The sequence below is a fragment of the Oreochromis niloticus genome, linkage group LG8 (assembly GCF_001858045.2).
Source record: "Oreochromis niloticus isolate F11D_XX linkage group LG8, O_niloticus_UMD_NMBU, whole genome shotgun sequence".
In the NCBI taxonomy this organism is placed as follows: Eukaryota; Metazoa; Chordata; class Actinopteri; order Cichliformes; family Cichlidae; genus Oreochromis; species Oreochromis niloticus.
In genome coordinates, this window is record NC_031973.2 from 13,558,389 (window position 1) to 13,572,539 (window position 14,151).

At 38.9% G+C, this 14,151-nt stretch overlaps 1 protein-coding gene and 1 non-coding gene across 4 annotated transcripts; both read right to left on the bottom strand.

The window, feature by feature from the left end:
• Positions 1 to 969: 969 nt before the first annotated feature.
• LOC100705212 (protein phosphatase 1 regulatory subunit 1B) lies at positions 970 to 12,993 on the bottom strand. 3 transcript variants are annotated; one of them, XM_025909705.1, is made up of 5 exons: positions 12,622 to 12,993; positions 5,154 to 5,237; positions 4,252 to 4,330; positions 2,295 to 2,414; positions 970 to 2,185 (listed from the first exon to the last, which is right to left on the bottom strand). In XM_025909705.1, the coding sequence occupies exons 1-5, from the start codon at positions 12,715 to 12,717 to the stop codon at positions 2,076 to 2,078; spliced, it is 489 nt and encodes a 162-aa protein (XP_025765490.1). In that variant the 5' UTR covers positions 12,718 to 12,993; the 3' UTR covers positions 970 to 2,075. The 3 variants fall into 3 exon arrangements, with proteins under 3 accessions (XP_025765490.1, XP_005471370.1, XP_003441882.1); XM_005471313.4 differs by having other exon boundaries at positions 970 to 2,188; positions 4,252 to 4,327; positions 12,622 to 12,989; XM_003441834.5 differs by having other exon boundaries at positions 970 to 2,188; positions 12,622 to 12,984.
• On the bottom strand, positions 3,009 to 3,090 carry trnal-aag (transfer RNA leucine (anticodon AAG)). Its single transcript has one exon. It is a non-coding gene; the product is annotated as a tRNA-Leu (tRNA).
• Positions 12,994 to 14,151: the final 1,158 nt, after the last annotated feature.

Below are 14,151 nucleotides of genomic sequence, written 5' to 3' on the forward strand. Positions count from 1 at the left end.
AGATTATTTTAGTACAGGAAACTCATTGTCATGTCAACAAACCAGGCTGGGAGTATTTGAGCTTTGTGACATGACATGTTATCCTACTGAAAGGAGCCAGATAATGGGTACACTGTGGGTACACAGAAAAGGATGGATATAGTCAAAAACATTATTCAGGTAGGCTCTGGCTTTAAACAAGGATTAACTGATACTAATGTGGCCTGAAGTGTGGCAAGAAATATTACCCATACTATTACACCACCTGCACCAGCCTGAACCATCAGCAGGTTGGATACAGGCTTGTTTACACTAAATTCTGAAAAATCAGTACTCATCAGATCAGACAACATTTTTCCATGTGAGCAAATTTTTGCCTCAGTTTCTTGTTCTTAGCTGACAGTAACAGCACAGGTGTGGTCGTCTGCTGCGGTAATCCATCTGATTCAAGTTTTAACCTGCACTCAGAGATGTTCTTCTGTAAACTTTGTTTGACAACAACAAGGCATTTTCACCCAGAGCTGCAGGTCAGTGAATATTTTCTCTTTTTCAGACCATTCACTGTAACCTGTAGAGATGGCTGAATGGGACAATTCCAGTAGATCAGTAGTTTATGAAATACCCAGATTCACTTATAATCAACCATTTTTCTTCCTCATTCTGATGCTCAGTTTGAACTTCAGCAGGTCTTCGCTATTATGTCTACATACCTAAATGTATTTAGTTACTGCATTGTGATTGGCTAGTCAGAGATTTTTTCATTAATAAGCAGCTGAGCAGGTGAATGCAATAAACTGGCAGGTGAGTGTGTACTGCTAAAGAACACAAATACTCTTGGTTAAATCCCACAAACAATAACAAAAATGTTTAAGCTACATATGACCTAAATATGGTGACATGGTTTGGTTTGAATAAAAATCGAATGAAATATGTCTTTCAAGGAAAAGAAATGTTTGAAGCATTAGGCATACAAATACACAAACACCAACAGCCTCATAAATGATTTATTATCAACCGGCACGAAACAGTGTTTATGTACAGGGTCATGAATGAACCTTCATATGTGATGTTTCTGAAAGTCAGGTAGATTTTATTTCAGCATCAAGCTAACATGTGTGGCATCCCAAACATATCATGTCCGCTAATCTCCATGTTACAAAAAAAAAAAAAAACAGTTTAAAATATCTAGCCTGAAACAGTTTGCTGCATTATCGTGATTAGTTGGATTAATCTGTTAGGATATAATCTGGTCTACTGTGACTGCGCTGAATTCGTCTGTAATCCTCCGTCTTTTGATTTCTTGACCTTGCAGACAAATGTCTGAAAGACTGAGGAAAGCAAACTTCAGAGATGGACATAACTTTGGAAGCAGTGTCACAGTTTCTGAGCTAAATTCCAGTTGGAACTGGTCATCGCACTGCAGTCTGTTACTGTCTGCACTGATACTACATACAAAATATAATCTTGTGCATTTGTACAACACACATATTAGCTGCAGATGTATCTTCATTACCCACTGTGACATTTGGCATTTGATTTTTTATGTACTTCTTTTGCTTCTAATCGGACATGAACTGTAAATTTAGCACCCGTGTCACTTCAGCTCATGCCCCATTTACATGATGTCAACAAAGGCTATTTAAATTCTAATTCTTCAAACTCAGATGTCTCACAGTATTCCCAGACCTTCAAACTGAATAAAACAAAACAAAAACAAAACACCTTTTTGAACTAATGAATGCTTTATGAAAATACGAGAGTTTTTACCTATTCTTATATTTCTTGTGCAGTGTCCTTGGCTGATTGGAATTTAGCCCTCGTTTCTTTGGCTGACGGAGACAGAATTTCCTTCACAAGTCTCCAGCTAAAGATTTCCTCAGTCAGCTCAATGATATTCTGACCTTTATCATATAATCTCTGTTGTGTTTCTCTTTTTTCCCCACATTCCTCTTTTACACTGTATGTTTCCACAAACCCACAGACCCAATTAATACACACTCATACACATATCCATACACGCACATGTACGGCACACACATGTGCTATGCATATTGATTCATCTCTAAAACTGTCTCGATCAGGGCCCTCTTCATTTTTCATTCTGCATTTCCTTCCTCTCTTTCTTTGGCATCCTCTTTGTCTTTGTGGCGATGACCTTCTGTCAGACTGTCCAGGAGACCACGCTGATCCCTCTGTGCCTTGCTTTCTTCTTTTAGATCCAACATGAAAAGAAATTTCCAAAGTGTAAGTGTCCATACTTGGTGTAAGTGCCAGCAAAAATCCAAAAATGGGAAAGCCTATCCTAGCTTACCCACCTGAGGCTTTCTGCTGCCTTTCCTCATCATGTTGCTCCTCTTCTTCCCCTGAAGAGGACTCTGTGTCTACAGACTTCATGTCAAGTGAGGACAAATGGGCCTGTGCCATCTTCTGGACAGCTGAAAATACAAATCAGTTATGATGAATGAAGTTACACTGCAAACATTTTACTAATAAAAATACCAAATTTTCTATTAATCTGTCCATTGTCCTCTAGAGGACAAAGAATAGGTTGATAAACGAGATTATTGTGTTTGTATTTGTATATCTAGAGTTGTAATGTTGCACATCAACTGTGTGCAATGCGTGTGAAATCTAACACTTGCTCTTTACTAATTTTGGCTTTGATTGATTGACTTAACAAATGATATCCCCTTTGCTCTATTACCGCTATTATGGGATTATTTGCTTATTTTGGTATGAAACTGAATGAACAAGACCAGCCATGCAGACCTCATTTAGTTGAGCTGGGTGTGTGTTGTAAATCTACTAAGGGAAAAAGGCTGGGTTTTTGGTATTCCAATGGTATAGAGAGGGAGCCACAGAGTCATTTTGATGACTACTACTGTTTAGTCAATATTTGTCTATGTCTATGCTTTTTCTTTTAACAAGAATCATGTAAAGGATCTTATTCCATTCTTTGTAATGTTATTTAGATAGAAATAGAATAGCCCTTTATCGCAAATATATGAGAAATTCTGGAAAATGTGCTTTGGCAGCAGTGGGATTTGAACCCACACCCCCAAAGAGACTGGAGCCTTAATCCAGCGCCTTAGACCGCTCGGCCATGCTACCATCGCTAGCTGACCACTGGGTGCAATGTGTTTTAAGTACAATGCAGATGAGTGGAGGCTATTCATTGACAGCTTGAAAAGGAACCTAAAATGTGTCCTAGTGCATGCATGCCAAATGGCTGTTATGTCTTGTTAAAAGAAATGTAATATATGAAAATTTGCTAATTGTTTTGGAGAAGCAGAAATACAATTAGCACAAATGGACCAAATGTGAAAAAAGGTGACAAAAATTTTAGATTTATTATTTAAACTGACATTTTTGAACTCAGCATTAGGTCATGTCAACTATTTTCTGCAAAGGTCAGAATTTTATTTTATTTTTTATACAGGTTAGTATAATCACTTTGGAGTTATGTTTCTAATCACCTGTCTGGTCATTTACCTAATGATCAATATCCACAGGAAAGGACTATGTCATCTGCATATAGAGACAACAAGTTAATGCCAAGGTAAAGAACTCTAAAGATAAATAATGTTCTGTGAAGCAATGAAAATATATCAAACTCACGAAGATGTTGAGCTATTAAAACAAAGTAGAAATCAATCTTAAAATTTTGTTACATTTTTTTTAATGTGGATTTTCAATTTTAAAATATACATGCATGTCTTACGAAATAAAAATTTTTTGTTATATAAAAATATAAATGCTATACATCACACAAATAAAGCCAGCAAAACCCAGTTAATATTATGAGTGGCAACTGTCATGGCTGCAGGTGCCAAAGCCACAATTTCCACAAAACAGAAGACGCATAAAAACGTATGTTGTATAGATATTTATAACAACAGAGTTGTTTTTATTCTGTGTATTTAAGTCTGTGTGACTCTGGTTGCATCTGATAGTGTGTGTGCATGTGCCAGCGAGTGTGTGAGACTGTGTTACAGCTGTGCAGCCATTCTATAATCCAGGATGATCCAGAACAGACTCACAGCTGCCACTGCTCCTAATCTTACATGGCACACACACACACACACACTCTCATTGTGGTTTTTGGATATGTGCGTAGTCCAGACAGATAGAGACCACATGGTGGTTGCCACAGCAGAATTAGGTCTCCCAAATTCTTTCATTTGGTGTCATTTGTTATATAAACATGAAAAACCAGTGTGTGGGTACAAGGGAAAAACACACACAAAATGATCTGAGTCAGTGTTCATTTACCTTTAAGAGATGGCGGCTGGTAGGTTGACATGTGAACCAGTTTGGCTTTCAAAGCTCCATTTTCCCCAAGAGCCCACTGCTGAAATAAAAAATGCAAACCAGGGTTTACAGCTAAAAGTGTACGCAACACTTTTTTGTCTTATTGTTGCCTCAAACAAATGACACAATATAAGAAATCTAATAATCGCTCCTTTCTAGTTGCAAGGATTAGAGCAGAAAGGCAGTAAAGCACAATGTGCAGGTTTGTCAGCAAGAGTCAATGAAAAGATAAAACAAAATGTAAAAGCACTTTCATACTTGTAACAGGCAAATTATGGAGTAAAACATAAATAAAAACTTCATCACTTATTCACATATTTGTTGTGTTATTAAATGAAGATGCAGAATTAGTTGTCACTGTAATGTACATAATGTAAGTAATCAAATTTGACATTTCCTATGAAAATTTTTTCTGCAGCTGTTTTAGAAACATCTTGAAAATGTAGAAGCTGGTTTCAAAACAGAAAAAAATTATTTTTCATTATCAATAAGTCAAAATTTCAAGTTATTATTTCAATTTAATAACTTGGAATTTAAAGTTATTTTTTCAGTCTCTAGTTCTTTTCTCAGACGTTTGAGTTAGGAAGTGAAATGTTTGCGATACCTGTCTAGAAATTTTGATATAATAACCTGAAACTTTGACTTTAATAGTGAAATGAGGGCTTAATGATAACAAAAAACCAAAACAAAAGCGGCATTCAAAATGCACATAGAAAGTCAAAACACCACCTTTCCACTTATTTCAGAGGCCATGATTGCATTGTATTGTGGTGTTTGGGAACTTATCACCTTGTATCATTGAAATTATATTCAAACCTTTTACTACTGGATCTTTAACTCGTATAATTCACATGCATATCTACCTGATGTGGGCTGCTGTCTTCTTCTGGTGATGGTGGGTCCGTCAATCTGAACAGCGTGGCAGGTGTCGGCCTCCGACGACGAATCTGCAGAAAAAGAGAGATAGAAAAGTTTTTTCTCTTTAGGGCTTCACTGCTTCAATAATAAACATTCATTTATTCTACACTGTGGTTGTATGTATGCAGAGGATTTCTTCTTTGAAAGCTATATGCATTAAAAAATAAATGCATATCATTATGCAACACCATTCAAGAGCCTGTCCAGCTTGTTTGTGAATGAGGATTACATTTTATGATAGAAGGCGGAAGGATTATTTAAATTTATTTCCTTTTCTGCTACAAGTTCCTATCGCTTGGATGAAATCATTTCAATTTTTCTAGTTCTTTTGTAACATGTTTACAATATGTCTCCATCATACAAAGCAGCTGGTACTTCTTCATCTTCTTGTCTTTTATGTGTGAAGCAAGGAGAGTCAAAGTAACCACAAAATACACAAAACATTAAATATACACCCAACTGCCAAATTGTTAGGTACACCTGTTCAACTGCTAGTTAATATAAATATCTAATCAGCCAATCAAATGACAGTGCATTTATGTATGAAAACATACATAAATAAAGTTGAAGCCTTTCTTTACGTTTCTTGAAGAAAGATGATTTAAGTTACTATGAATGCAGCATGGTTGTTTGTTAGAAAGGCTGGTCTAAGTATCTCAGAAACTGCTGACCTACTGGGATTTTCCCACACAGCTATCTCTAGAGTTTACAGAGAATATGAAAAGAAAATATGCCTTGTCAATGTCAGAGGTCAGAGCAGAATAGTCAGACTGCTTCGAGCTGAAAGGAATGCAGCAGTAACTCAAATAACAACTTGCTACAACCAAGGCAGAGTTAAAGAGCAGAAGAAGAAAATGTCGAACCTCGAAGCAGATCGGCTGCAGCAGCAGACCACACCAGGTGCCACTCCTGTCAGCTAAGAACAGGAAACTGAGGCTACAGTTTGCACAGGCTCGCCAAAATTCGACAACAGAAGTTTGGAAAAATGTAGCCTGATCTGGTCAGTCTTAATTTTAGCAGCAGCAACATTTGGAAAGGGTAGGGTCAGAATTAAGTGTAAACAACATGAAAGGGTGGATCCACCCTGCTTTGTATCAGTGGCTCAGGCTACTTGTCACGCCTTCATGTTCCCTCTGTCTCCCCAGTCAGTCATTTCTCTATGTTTCAGTGTCAAGCCTGTGTCTTTGTGATTGTATCCTGTTTCCTGTTTTATTTTGATAGTCCTTGTCCTGTGTGCAATGTATCTAGTTTTGCTTCCCCTTGTCACATTATGTCTGATTAGTCCTAGCTGTGTTTCCCTCCTGTTTTCCATTCCCTTGTTACTCCCTTGTGTATTTAAGCCCTGTGGTTTCCTTTGCCCTTTGTTGTGTTGTACCTCCGCTTCTGGTTTCCTAGCATTTTTGTTCTTAGTCCTACTCAGGGTTTTGGTTTGTTTTATGAGTTAATTTTTATGGAGGAGTTTTCCCAGCTAGCTGCTTTTCGAAGTTTACCTTTTTGTGTTTGAGTCCTGCAATTGGGCCCACTTCCTGCTTGCCACTGCAAGGTCATGACACTTCTGGAGTGTAATGGTGTGGGAATATTTTCTTGGCACACTTTGGGCACCTTTGAGTATTGTTCAAACACCACCGCCTCTGTGTTGTTGCTGACCGTGTCCGTCCCTTTATGACCATATGTGCCAAAACTTAAATCATTTCAAACCCCTTTCTTGAACATGAGTTCACTATATTCAGCTTATCTTCACAGTTACCAGATGTTTGGGATGTGGTAGAATGCGTGATTGGTGTAATGAATTTAAAGATTCATGTCAGTATGAACCAAAATCTATAAAAGGTGTTTTCCAGCACCTTGTAGGGTCTATTCAACGAAAAATGAAGGCAGTTCTGAAGTTGTAAGAGGGTCCAACTTAGTACTAGTCGGACCCCCAAGTTTCCGATGAGTGTTTATCTACAGCATATCCCGACCTGTCACATTCCTCTGATAGTCGGGCATCACAAAACTAAGCCTGTCAGTAATATGACTTGTAAACGAACTCTCTAACTTTGAATTCGGTTCAAAAGGATGCAATTTGAGGCCAAGGGGCAAAATTTTGCTGTATTCGTCACCTCCTGTGACACATGAATACTTTGTACTAGTAATGCTCTTTTATTCTTGGACCTCCAGTTTATAATTTGCTTTCCCATAACATTTCAAAGTGAAATAATGTACTTTTTCATGCTCTATTTCTGGATAGTTTTCAGATTAAGATTTTAAAGGAGAGTTGTTAAGGTCATTTCCAGGTTTCAAAGTTCCAAAAGCAAAATACATAACAACTTACAAATCAATTAATTTGCTGCACACTAAATAAAGTAGGGAAAATTAAGAATTTATATTATAGAAACAGCAAAAATCCAATAATATAACACTGTCAGGATCCTTTTTGTGTCCTTTCAGAGAATTTTTTACTTTTATTAGATTGATTACATTTTCTCACCATTATTTTTATATCTTGTTATTTATGGAAAACACGCACTATACTCATCGCCGGCTCTATTTTGTAATGTGTGATGGTGATAACATTGTTACGAGATACAAGTGGCTGCCAAGCCAATCACAGCGAAGAGTGTAGGCATTGAAACGTGTGGGCAGCTTTCACTCTGGAGTAACTCTTACAGCTTCTGCTTCCCTTTGTGTGCTGCATTCATCCATATTCATTAGTCACACACTAGAATTAAATATGCAGCCCCTTTTTGGGGGAACAAATTTAAATATGAATCACAAAGCATCCTATTAGAAGTTAAAGATGTGTTAACATGAAAATATGAGTGTGGCAATCCAATAAACACATAAAACATGTGCAAACAGCACTCAGGAGGGGGAAAAAAGCATGTGGGGCCAAAGGACCAAACCACATTTTGAGCACCTGTCTGAGAGCCTCTTCAGACATAGTGACCTATGTTTTGTTAACACTGTAGCCGGAAGGTCAAGCACCTGCAGGGAACATATTTTATTTTCATCAGGTCCTTGTTGTGCATGTCTGAAATGCCTGTAAATACCACTGATTGCTCAGTGTGGCTGCAGCGGACGTCTGGTTTCACTGGAAACAGATTAATGTTTCATAGTTCCTCCTCACATGCTGGGCTTTTTGTGTTTGTTATTTTCGAACAATAAATAACTTTAATATTGTATTTTATGATATGGACCTTATTATTTAGGTGATACTCTATTCTTCAGGTTTTTAAAAACTGTATTACCCAAAGTGTTCTTTGAAAATGCATTTTATTGGTCCAATAATGTCTTAAACCAGTGAGGTCTAAGTTATCATGTTATCATTGATGATTAGAAGTAACCTTAACCCTAAAAAATGTAAGGTTCGTTTTTGACGTCAGCTGTTGGTTTTATTGTATTTATCTTTTATCCCCTGATTGCTTTTTGAGATTTTTGAGGTGATTTTTCAGGGGACAAAGTCCCTCTGCCATGTTCTGATAGCATAGGGTTAAGGCTGAGGATTAGGATACTGATAGAGGGACAATAAAGGATAGCAACACACAAAGACTGAGTGAGGGGTCTGACAAAAATTTGGAAAACAAAAAGCAGAAGGAGACTTCTTTAAAGAGGTTTGGGCTATTTTTTAAAACATCACAGAAACCTATTTAAATGAATTATGCCTAACATTTCCTTTTAATAGCTAACTCTTTACTCTGTACTTTTCAATATCCAGAAAAGGTCAACTTATTGATCGTATTTTTCAATCCATTTAGAAATGTAATGTGTTTTAAATGTTACTAGAACTCGTTGATAGATGCTTTGGGGTTATAAGAAGCCATGCAAAATAGCTCTTTTCATATTGTAGCTACCATCAAAACACAGACGCGTCTAGAGAGGCAAATTTAAGCAGCAGCACGGGTTCTAAGTTTAGTGGTCATGTAGTAAATCATTAATCCCACACCCCATTTTTTGGTAGGTCGGATGACCTTTAGTTGCATAACATTCAACTCCAGTGCGTCATACTCGATGTTTAAATGAACAATGACAACACTGGGTGGGGGGCAGTGACCTAAAAAGCCTTTTACGCAAAAATAACTTATGTGCTTAATGATTAAATGCATGCAATAAAAGTATAAAACTGTGTACACAAAACGCTTTTCAGGGAATAATCCTTTGCAGAACTTGATTTGACCACAACACGACTCGTGACTTCGGACTTTTGACCTGTTTTTTTCTTTCTTTTTTTCTAAATGAACTTTAAATGGTGTAATCTTGTTGTACCACTGGCCTGGATAGTGGAGAACAGGAGCTGAACCCACACAAATTAAAGGAAACATAATCAATGCGCTTGAAAACCGAAACTGTCTTGTTGATTTTAGTTTATACCTCCCGTTGTCAGCTACAGTCACTTCATCTAGGTCTGAAGATTTACCAATATTAAGACCAATATTAAGCCATCAGCCCACTCTGTAAGTAGCATTAATGACTTAACAGGGGCGTGTGTGCTGGGTTTGTAAGAATAAGACCCTATTAGACTTTAGAGCTTTTTATTTGTGCTGTGGTGTGCTCTTGGCATGAGTTGTCCTTGCCCTTGATTCATTCCTCAGTCATCCAGAGCTAATCTCTTTCTTTTTAATCAGTCGTCTCCTTGGCTGATGATTTTTCTCCTTTTGCGTGTCTTGTTCAGCTTCTGTCAGCTATCTTTGTCTCTTTTCTTCCATCGTTTTTCCCTTTCCAGCTCAATGTGTTCCGTTTATTCCTGCCTTTATTTTGATTTATTCTAGACGTTTCAGTCACTATCGATGGGCGGCCTTTCTCAAGGACCACAAAAGGACAAGACACTCTTGATGAGACCTCATAAGACTGTAAGAGAAGGTGGCTACTGAAAGTGAAAACAACCTTCTTGGAACCTAAAACTTCAGTAAACAGAAATTTCAAGGACAGACAAGAAAAAATACATTTCAGCACTGCTCCTGCAGCTCTCCCCTTGTTTTTTGAAGCAAATTCCACCACTGGATGTAAACAGAAGTATTACAAGACAGATCGTATTAACTAGTCATGCTGTTGCACTCACACATGCATACAGTAGAGGCTCAAGACTTTTGGTGGCAGCCATATCTACTTGTTATTGTGGAAAGATTTAGGTAAGCAAGCTGATATTGTCCATAACATGAATTAGCATGGTGTGTGTGCTCTGATGTGCTCTGTTGGCACCCTGGAAGAGCTGTTAATGATGCCAAAATATCATGTGACTTGTTGCATGTGTAGCTCAGGTGTAACTTATAATCAAAACGCTTTTAAAATCAAAGTAAGCACAATTTATTTTTAAGCATTAAAAAAAACAAAATCAGCTCTGACTGCTTATTATGCTCTTGCAATTTTTATGTGCCGAGAACTATTGGATTTAAAGTTATCGCTCTCTCCTCTTTCACTCATGGGACCTTAAAAAAAAACTGCCAAAATAACTGCCTGAGTCATTACTAGGATTGCTGCCAGGGTACAAGACTTCCTTACAGAGGAAATTTGCTGAATATAAGTCATTGCTGAGGTCTGGCCTCACAGGATTTGAATCTCCTCTTTTTTTACTTGTTGTTGTGCCACCTTTACTGTATGTATGAATTTGAAATCACTTCCTTTTATGTGTGTGTACACTGATGCCGAAGATGGTCATTTCTAGTTCAGCTTTTTAAAAAGTGATCAAGAAATTCAGCCGATGAGGTGCTATCAAGGTCTTTCGAGCTAGGAACCCATTCCCACAAGGACTTGCTACATGTTGGGTTCAGTTATCGATGAGAGTTGTGGTTTTAAGCATTCATACGAGTCTCATTCCACATGATATGACCACAGGGCATTTTTGGTCAGTTAGAAAGAAGAAATTCGAAGATTATCATACAGGGTTCCAAAACTATAGATCACAAAGCTCTTTTTGCAGGTGAATGAGTATTTATCTCCTCAGCCTGTTTCTTTGTATCTCTTATACATTGCAGGACTTCCTTAGTTTGATCCCGTCCCTCTTATTTTCATCAACAGATGACTGAGGATTATTATTTTGTGCACACTGTTCCAGCAGACTTATGGTCACTTTGGTGACGTGATTCACCAAAAACACAAAAAATGAAGCCCTGTAACCTTATGTAGCTCCTACTTTGAAGGAAATGTGCGTCTTCAGGGTCCTCCTGATATATAATGTCTCTGGCTTCCTGCAGTCTTATTTAATCAGTGGAGGAAGATTGCCATAATCTTACTAAGGTCTGAGCTGATAAAACTGCCAGAGCATCTTATAGAGAAAACGAGTGAAGAAGTAATGTGAACAAGTCTATCAGGTAGAGTATAGCAACTAATTAGCATCAGACTGTATTTAAGTTAAAATATCACTCAGAATTGTGCCATCCTAATCAGTGGGTTAAAATGCATGGCCTTGCTTAGAAAAGCAAATAAAATACCCCTTCTGTTCTGGACGGGGTATGAATCAAGCAAACAGAAAACCCAGAGACCACGAGTGGGCTGTAAACAGCAGATGCAGCAGAAAATATCTGCCCAGAACTTATTGATTTATCAGGCTGAAACAAGCTTTCCAAACAGATGCCATTTGAAATTTTCCAAATCTCCTACTTGGAAAAAAAAGAACATTTCTTACTCTGCACCTGGTCTCCAGTAAAACTTCCCTTAAGGGAGCGACTTAAGAGATGAACATCTCCTGCAGAAGGAATGGACAGGCTTGTCATTTGCTGCTTTTTGTGTCCAAATATTACCTCATTGGTAACTTGGTGACCTTTATGGGCTCTTGTCATTAACACCACCAATAACACATGCACATCCCTGCTCATACTGTGCAGCATAATACCTTCCCTCTTCACCCTGCCCTGCACTGTTTGCATTGACCAGCGCTTGCTTTGGGATGATTCAGCATAAGCAACAGATAACGGATCTGACTTTACATAATATGCTCACCACCTCCACGAGCGTATGACTAATACCTTCTGCATTTTGTTTCTTGTGTGTGGTAAAGGATTTATTACTCAGGCGCAACTAATTTTTAATGCCACAAATGGTGCTTTATCCCTCACTTCCTCCTCTTCCTCCTCCATTCGGATAGAAGGGCAAAGATATCTCATCAACTTTAAGGACTCCAAAAAAAAATCTGTAGCTGCAGAGCTCTGCTTAATCCCAGCACTGCCTATACCCTGCTGCCCACAGAGTAACATACAAACATCAAAACAGAGTTTTGCAAAGTCTTGCTAGAGCAGTCTGTCAGCTTCAGTGTTAAACACTGATGCCCCTGAAGAAGCATTAATGATGGAGCTGGAGGCGAGCATGTCTTAGATATTTACTTTTAAAATGTACAGATGCAGTTACCCAGCCTGAGCTTAACAATCCTTCCACACACTCACTCCATCTCCACAACCACTGTCATCATCCGTGTAGGCTACAGCCACACTCAGATCTCACCATCTCCACCTGTCGCGGGTCCAGCTGGGTGGGCACGGAGGAAGGCACGGAAAATTGGATCTTCCTCCTCGCATCCGCGTCTGCCTCTCGGTCCATCACCTCCGTCTCTGCGGGGAACAGCACCGGCAGCAGCAGCAGCAGCAGCAGCAACGAGTCCCGCCTGTCACCTCCGCGGCCGAGCGCACAAACTTAGAGTCCAGAGGAGGTCAGCTTCAGTGGAACCGCCTGTGGAAAAACTGCAGTAAAGTGCTTATACTTGACAAAAACGCGCCGTTAGTGAGTGACCAGCGGCATCTCTCTGTCCCGCGATCCTCTGGTCTCTGGAGTTCCGTTTAACAGCAGCGGTCAGCTCCTCTTCCCCGCCTCCCCGCCAGTCACCCCTCCCCTCCCTCTCACACTTTGTCCGCTGACCTTAATGCGTGACGAGGAAAGAAGAGCAGTGAAGGTTTTGTTGCCTTTACTGGAGCCGGAAACTTCGTGCATTTGCATTTTAAAGTTGCCCGATAAAGAAATCTACCCGAATGAAGGGGAAATTGAAAAAAACAAAACAAAAACAGAGATGACGAGGATGTTACACAACTTCAAAGAATTTCACAAACTGATAAACAACTAAAGTCACAGTGAACTAAAAGAAACGAATATTAAGAAGATGCCACTCACTGCTATCTTAGCAAAAATGTACTGAATCTTGATTGGGAAGAAATAGATTTTTTAATTTTAATTAATTAATGAATTAATTAATTTTAGGCATGCACTTAAGGTCGTATTTTATTGCACTGACCTTGTGCAAATTTGCGTGCTCACTTTGAGGACGAGCAACAAACTGGAAATATAAATAAATAAAGATCTAATCGCTCCCCCCTTCCAGAGGCAAAAATGTTAACCACTGCTTTCGCCGGTGCCCACCTTGGCTTTACTATATGCACAGCGAATATATGCGAGGCACTCAGTTGCCATGACAACAGCTTTTCTTCTTAGAGTGCTGGCAGTGCAGGAAGTGTGTTGGAGTGTGTGCTTCAGCATAAGTTCGAGGAGAGGAGAGGCAGGGCAAGAGAGGACAAATGCATTTGTCAGCGCGCAACACAATCAGTGGCCAAGCAGTCACGAACTGTCATTTATTTGTACGTGGGATCCCCCCGAGCATGTAGGCTATTTCAGGTGGAAGTGTTCTATTCTTCATGCGTCATGCAATTCGTAAAGAAGTGGAAAAAGGTATACTTTCACCCAAATCATGATGTTTTCCTAAAACTCAAATAACAAGATACATTTGGTGACTAAATATAACCAAAAGGAGATTGAAAAACAAACTTTTCTAAAGGTTGTCTCCTTGTAGAGTATATTATGTGTATACTGGAGCCAGATGCCCCTGTAAGCAGAGGGCCCCATGCTTGATCCCAATTGCCACAAGCCCAAGGGTTCACCCTCTACTGAAGTACTGGACTTGAGAAAAGCTCTGGACATCTGCCAGCTTCAGGAAGAGTTGCTAATGACAGCAAACTAAGGCCTGCTGGGCGAGGTCTGCAGATAAAA